The 7,301-nt window shown below is 50.8% G+C and overlaps 2 protein-coding genes across 8 annotated transcripts in view; one reads left to right on the top strand and one right to left on the bottom strand.

Moving 5' to 3' along the window:
• Positions 1 to 7,301, top strand: part of LOC125703390 (transcription factor HES-5-like) — a 66,809-nt gene that overhangs the window by 212 nt on the left and 59,296 nt on the right. For 6 of the 7 annotated variants that reach the window (XR_007380843.1, XR_007380844.1, XM_048967790.1 and 3 more), the window contains exon 1: positions 43 to 245. The exons of the other annotated variant lie outside the window; for it this stretch is intronic. The gene's annotated coding sequence lies outside the window, so the exon portion shown is untranslated. Of the gene's footprint in view, positions 1 to 42; positions 246 to 7,301 lie in introns of those variants that run through there. 7 annotated transcript variants of the gene reach the window in all.
• On the bottom strand, positions 872 to 2,450 carry LOC125703391 (transcription factor HES-5-like). The gene is made up of 3 exons (XM_048967791.1): positions 2,359 to 2,450; positions 2,069 to 2,234; positions 872 to 1,963 (listed from the first exon to the last, which is right to left on the bottom strand). The coding sequence occupies exons 1-3, from the start codon at positions 2,410 to 2,412 to the stop codon at positions 1,710 to 1,712; spliced, it is 474 nt and encodes a 157-aa protein (XP_048823748.1). The 5' UTR covers positions 2,413 to 2,450; the 3' UTR covers positions 872 to 1,709.

Below are 7,301 nucleotides of genomic sequence, written 5' to 3'. Positions count from 1 at the left end.
GCGACCGCTGCTCTGAGCGCGTGCGCGGCGTAACGGCCGGGCTGAGCGCGTGCGGCGGGTAACGGCCGTGCTGGGCGCGTGCGCGGAGTAACGGTCGCTCTCGCGCCTCTTCCCGCCTCAGTGCTGAGGGGAGCGGGGCGGCGTCGGCACAGTGCTGCGCTGTGCGGGGCCCCACAGCCGCCGTGCGGGCGTCGATGCTGTTACATCAGCCCCTGTGGACCTTCTTCGTCTCTGGTGGGCCGCAGGTAAGCCCAGGCAGCAGGAGTGTTGTCAGGGCTGTGCTGGCTGCCGTTTTCTGTAGTAAGCGCTGTTTGTGCGAAGTTCCTTTCCTCACCTGAGCTGCGTTGCATCCGTGCAGCCGATGTCTGTGCTCTCTTCACGGTCCTCAGCTGTGTGGCAGCCCTGCTGGTTTTGCCCAGTGTGTGCAGTGCCCGTTGGGTGGCTCACACGGGATGCTGAACAGGGCGCTGAGCGCCTCAGCAAACTGTGAGGCTTGTGGGTTGTGTCTGGGAGGGGGGTGTGAGTCTCCCTTTGCCCTTGCTCTGACCTCCTTTGACAGATGTGGCTCTAAGCTTCCAAACCTCTCGCAGAGTGGGGAGGCCTCTGGTTTTGCCTCGTATTGAGAGCCCCGTTTGTTAATGTGGAGCTTTGTGTTCATTTCTGGAAAGCAGCATTGGGGGTTTGAGCGGACGTGGAGCAGTGATGGCTGCTTCCAGCAATGTGTGCTTTTGTACCAAAATCTGCCTGTTCAGCTCACAAACTGAAGGCGAGCCAGGAACTGCAGGGAAATCAGCTGTGTAAATCATTCAATAAACCCAACAAGTTATTCTTTCTTAACTCAATTTTTATTTTGTGCAACCCCTGAATTCAAGATGGTTTCTGACACGAGTTATGCAGTGGTGCAGCTCGCACATAACATCATAACATCCTCCAAGGACAGCACTGATTTTACATTCTCCCCGGTGGGGCTACCAAACAGTAAATATAATTTGTACAACTGCCTTTCATAAAAGACTGATAAATATTTCATGTAAAATCGACAACACGGCCGTAACTTTCATTCCTATAAGGATATTAGAAGGAGGTCTTGCCTTTATAAAAGGCATACATATCCTGAACCTCACAAACAGCACTCTGACTTTGCGAGCAAGACATCCCGAGGAATTTCCTCTACGCAGCTTGAGTTCTGGTGTAACCATTTCCGGAGCTCAGTACAGTCTACAAATATCATAGAACCTGCTGGCAGCCAGGTTTTCACATGTCTGCGCTTAGCCCAGCCCCAGCTGCTGCCTGCAGCTCAGGTGCAGGTGGTGTGGGGGTCCTGAGCGGGGCAGGATGCAGGGGGGGCTGCTGCTGAGCAGACACCTGAAAACACTGACCCAAACATCTCAGCAGTTACAGCTTTCTCAACAGATGTACCCGTGCAACCTCACTAAGGTTAAGAACAGTCAGCGTTCCTCTCTGAACAACTCGGTCCTCCTAGCAGGAGGGTTACGTGCCGCATTCCTTCAGAATAACTTTCTTTCCACATGGTGGGAACATTTCAGTCCTTCTGGAAGAAGGGAAGCAGGCATCCATGTGCAGTAATGCTCTGCAGAAGGAAAACATTTTTTCCTACTGGTGAGAGGAGTAGGGGGACTTCTGTAGCAAGTCATGGTCTCCTCTGGAATGTGCATCAGTGTCCAGGTGATGGTGGACGTGCTCTTGGCCTACCAAGGCCTCCAGAGGTTGCAGGAGGGCTTTGCTGGTGCTTGTTTTGCAGAGGGGTGGTGAGTGGAAGTGGGTGCAGAAGGAGAACCAGAGTCCTTGGGCATTGCTTGTGACCTCTGGAAATGGCAGATCAGCTTCATCTGGGTTTCTGTGTTTGCTGAATGGAGAGAGAGGAATTGCAGAGCTTCTTTGAGGCACCAGGCATACCCTTCGCAGTAATCCTGCTGTAGGCTTTTGGCAGATGCTGCAAAAGCTGAAAGAGGAGATGAGGAAAGAAGCGTTAGGCAGGCAGACTCAGATGGCTGTTGTGTCAGAAAGCAAGGGCAGCAAGGAGTCGGGGATCAGGGTGTGCGCTCACCTCGGCTGTATTTCAGGTAGCTGACAGTCATCTCCAGGATGTCGGCTTTCTCCAGCTTGGAGTTGGGTTGGTGTCTCTGGAACTCCTTCTCCAGCAGCACCTTCAGCTGCTCAATGCTGCTGTTAATCCTATCGCGACGCAGTTTCTCTACAATGGGTTTTCTGAGCTGTAACACAAAGCAGGAGGACAGTTAGTGACATGATTTTCCCCTTCCATCTCTATGTCATCCTCTGCTAAAGAGGCTCAGCCCTTCTCAGCCATGTGCCCTTGCAGTCAGAGCAGATACTTACTCTGTTCTTCTCTTTGGGTGTCAGGATTTCCAGGGAGAGAGCGCTGGGTGCCATTATCCGAGAGCTGCTGTCAGCACGAAGCTGGCTGCTTGGCCGGTGGGGAAAGCAGTGGAGAGTTGCTCTATTTATACGCAGGAGCTGCATACAAATGTATGGGTCCAAAGCTACTTTGAGTTTCCCACAGTCGAGATAGCCAATCCATGTGTGCCCCGGGACAATAGGGACAGCATCTATTACAGCATGGTAAATTGACTGTGAATTGCCTGGGGATAATACCCTGCTCCCAAAGGAGCAGGTGGACAGAGGAGCGTGTGACACAATAGGGCCTGGCATGAGGGCGCTGGGGTAAGAACGTGGGAAAGCGTTTGCCGTCATTATAATCCAACTTCTGCCTGATGTTGGGAACAGCGACATCTCAATGTGCTGCCTTTTCCCAGGCTGTGCTGAAATTAAGCACAGAAGACTGATCCCAGGAAGAGATAATGCCAAATGACCAAAAGAGAGCTTGAAAAGGAAAAGATGCAGAATTAGAGGGAGTAAACCCCCTCATTGACATTAAACCGTGCTTAGATGAATACAGTACCAGGTAATTTTTAGACAACTACAGAGCGAAATCAAGGGAAGAACCCTTGAAACAACTTGCTGTAAGCTGTAAGCTCGCAATATTTTCCTTTCCCTTGTTTAAATGTGTCAAGTCCGTCTGTAAGGCATATTAAGAGCTCTTCCTTGCTTTGTTTGGATAATCTGGGCTCTCCTATGGCAGCCCGTGGCATGTAATGATTATGAGGCCTTTCCCAAATGTGTCCTATTTGATTTCACGGCGGTTTGCAAATGCCTCCCTGTTCCCTCGGTTCTGAGCCTCTAAGCAAAGCCCCTAAATATAGTTTCCCTGTACAGACAGCTGAGGTGCAGGAAGGTCAGTTCTTGCTATCAATTTATGTGCATTACCCTATTTGCTGGATGTAAGCGCAGCTGCTAGGATACCCTGGGACTCTCTGCCACCCTGGGCTTTCTCAGTACCTTGCCTTGTGCATTACAGGGCAGGTAAGGAAGCAGAAGGGAGCAGGCAGGATCTGCGGCTAAAGCTGCCTTTCTGAGATGTTTTCCAGGCAGCTGCAGGTTCTGGGCCCTCTGCCCCAGCTCCATTCAATATGGAGCTGGCAGGGCAGTCGTGCCCTTGCAAATGCAAGGTCAGAGGCTGGCACTGTTAGTGCTTGAGTACCCATTTCTCACTACAGCAGTGTTCGTGGAAGCCCTCTCTGCTTCCTCTGCCAATCTTTCAAAACTGATGAGGAAACCTTTCATTTCCTGTGCCAGCTGTGGTCAGCCTGCTTTCCTGCACTCAGCGTTGCTGTCAGCAAGGCCACAACCTGTTGTCATTGCTGATGGTTGGCAAAAACCTATTGCTGAGCAGAGAGCATGAGTCCTGTTGGAAATCAATTCCTAGCATTATTTTGTCAGTCAGTGGCCGGCGCTGTTAGGTGCAATCCCTGCTGTATGTCCATTCTGGGTGTGCTGTGCAGCCCTGGGCCCACGCAGAAAGGCTGTGGCCTGTGGGAAGGCCAAGGGCTCAGCGAGGTGGGAAGGAAGCTGTGACCCAATTTCCAGTTCATCCCAATTTCCAGAGATACGAAGTGAGTGGTTTTAAATAATGCCATCCCATCACCAACGTCCCACGGCTCCCAAGGGCTAAACCAGCTCGCGCTGATTAAAGCATTATCCGTTCCTCGGCGCGGGCAGATGGTGCAGCAGGCGTTAGCTTTCTGCTCGGGACCCACCGAGGCACACTTCTTTTGTTGGCAGTTTAACACCGTGAATGGGGCAATGTGGGAAACCCTTGGAATTGCGGGCTCGCACCGTCTGATGTCAATGGTGAACCAGGCAAGCTGCCTTGCAGCGTGCACAAAACAACAGCCCTGCGCCTTGAGCCCCAGCTTCCCGCCCCTGAAAGGGCAGCAGATCTGCCTCACCTACCCTGGTAGCTTGGGAGGAATAAAAGAGAAACAAGTCTCTTTTTTTTTTTTTTTTCTTTTTTTTTTTTTCCCCTCTTAAGTTTGTTTTGATTATTGAGGCTTGGAGACTTACAGGCAACAAGATACTTCCCCACATGAACGTCAGGTTAAGGAACTCCCTGGAGTGTCCCTACTGTGCATCCTGTGTGGGATGTGCTCTCTGGAAATGCTTCAGTAAGGGAAGAACTCCTTTGCTGGAGGCAGAAGGATTGCTCTGTGCCAAAGCCTCTGTAAGCAGTTTTCTCAGCCGGGGCTCTTGAAATTCAGCTGTCAGCTCCTGGTCTGTCCCACTGACACCTGTTGGTGGTCCAGGCCCCATCCCCTCTCTGCCAGGGATCTGTGCCCTGTTGTGTGGAGCCAGCAGGAAGGCTGGCAGCGGGGCTCAGAAGCAGGGTTCACAGGAACGTGGCCCCAGATTGCCAGATGTGCAGAATGTGGCACAGTCATTCCTTTTCTCAGAGGCTGATGTGCTGGGTAGGCCTACTGTTGGAAGCAGCAGCCATGCTGTGCACACAAGGGCTTGCTTTCTTAGTGATTCCTCTGTCAATCCCATTGTGGTCACGAGTTGCAAAACCACCCATGAGATCATCCGTATCCAAACAGCTGGAGCACTGCTGGGCCGTGGAGCTTCTGCTGGGAGGTGGCAGTGTCAGCACAGGCTGACTGAGCCTCACGCTCCTGTGTGCCCTGGGCCGTGCTTCGTGCACATGGCTTGGTGGCTTACAACTTGCCTTTCCACAGAGCATCTTTATTTTAGACCATTTCCTATATCCATGTCAGCCTGTCTCAGAAATGCTTTTGATGGTGTTTTTAAAGAAATAATTACAATATTTTTTTCTATGCCTTCCATAAATGGTTTAAAATCTTTCTGACAACCCCTCTCAAGACACCTATTTAGTGTCAAAGAGCATAACGTTCCCAAGTTTTAAAAGGGCTCACATAATGCTGATCGATCAATGTGCTCCTTGGGAAAATAGCGCTCCAGATGGCCTATCGGGACAGGAATTGCTGGTCACCACAATGCAGAGCCAAAAAGCGTCACTAATGCGGGCTGTTGTGAGGCACGCTTCCTTTGTGGTCCCTATGAATGTCATAAATGGGGAAGAAAGTGTGGGAAACTCTGAGAAACTCAGGCCCACACTCTGAGGTTAATAGGGGCTTTGTCAGGAGAGTATTCCTGGGCTGTGGGATCAGCATAATAAACAACGTCTTCCCGAGGGGCGGGAATGTGTTGGGGCAGGGGAGCGTAACCCCAGGGGACAGAGGAGCTTTACATTCAATTATTATAAGTGATAATAATTAATAAATTGTAAACATAACCTTTGCTTCGCTGGGAAGGGTGAAACCGGAGGTCTGGCTTTTTGCTCACCAGTAATTGGGGAGGTGAAGCCCGCAGGCTCTGGCAGCCCAGGAGCAGAAGGGCCTCGTGCAGTCGCGGGCCGCCTTCCTCGCGCTGCCCAGCACAGCTCCCTGCAGGCAGAGGGCCGGAGCTGCCCCAACCCTGGGCTGCTTGCTGCCTTAATTGGGTGTGGTTTAAAAATACACAGGCGTGGATGAACAGCTTGAGTTTCGTTGGGATGCAGAGGATTGTACTAATTGACAAAGGCAGGTTGAGCGCAGCAAGGTGGTGACTTTTCACCATCACTAAGCAACCAGCAAAGCTAAGAATATCCCCTCTGAATTATTGCGTATCTCGTTAGGAAAAACAGATCTGTCTCAGCACTGGTATCAGCACCAGTGAATTGCAGAACGGTACCAGAAACCCATCCTGTACTTCATTGGCAGGTGGATGAACAGCTCTCACCTGGCTTGTGTGCTCTGTGTAAAGTAAGAAGCCAAAGGGGCCATGCAGCCATAATGAGGTAAAGCAAAAGGTTGTGAGGTGGCAGGGGGTCCATGGCAGGTCACGTACTGGCCAGGTGCGGATAGCAGGGCTTGCAAACAGTTGATTTGATCAGCTTGGATGATCTGAGTTTGACCCATGTGCTCTGTGCCCAGGGACCTGCCCAGGCTGCACGTGGGCACTGTGCCTCTGCAAATCCCGCTTAGCTTGGGGCGCCCAGCTGGTGCAAGGCGTGTAGGCAGCCTCTTGTAAATCTCCTATAAGAGGATATGCCAGATTTGTGTGCTGAATTGAGCTGGGGTGAGAAAAACGAGGGAGGACCATGTGAAAGAGAGGCAGTGGAGAAGGCATCTCTTCTGCAGGAGGGTAGGGAGCACTCTGAAGCCTGTGGGTGTTTTTCAGCTCCTGAGATACAAACCCCATTCCTGGTGTGTTTTGGTAGGTGTCAGGGAAAGAAAAGAAGTAAAGACTATGGGGAAATGGTTTAGGAGGAGAAATACTGTTTTAATCTTGGATTGCTATCGAATTATCTGTCCTTTCAGCCATTGTTTTGTGTGTTACTACCTCTTAATTGGACAGAAAGCAAGGAACTGAGCACAGATTGGTGAGCAAATTAATGAAGAATGAGGAGAAATAAACTGGTTGTGAGATTTGTGATTTGCTGAGGTCCAAATAGGTTGCTGCAAGTACCTGGGGCTACACCACTCAGATTGCCCCTTCTCTTTCACCTCCAGTTCTGGTTCTGATTGCTTCTCCTGGAGATCCTTCTCTGCAGGATCTGAAATCCTGCTCTGCCAAGTGTCACAGATACAAACTGTCCTGGAACGAAGGGCTTGGAAATGGCATCTGCTGCCTTCCCCACTGCAGGGGTCTGCCTGCAGCGTTGAGTTCCAGAGCATTATCCATTTTAATCATTTAAAACCAAAGGATTACAGGCCAAAACCATTTTTATTGTATTGTACAGCAAAGACACCAAAGTTGAGCATCACACAGGATGAATACATCACAACTTTATAAAAGCTTCTTAAGCTCTTTAGCACATTCAGCCAAACGCTTTGTACTGATTGCCTCCCTTCCTCCCCCACCCT

This window comes from Lagopus muta, chromosome 21 (genome assembly GCF_023343835.1).
Source record: "Lagopus muta isolate bLagMut1 chromosome 21, bLagMut1 primary, whole genome shotgun sequence".
NCBI classification, from domain to species: Eukaryota; Metazoa; Chordata; class Aves; order Galliformes; family Phasianidae; genus Lagopus; species Lagopus muta.
This window is presented reverse-complemented; position numbering and strand designations above follow the sequence as displayed.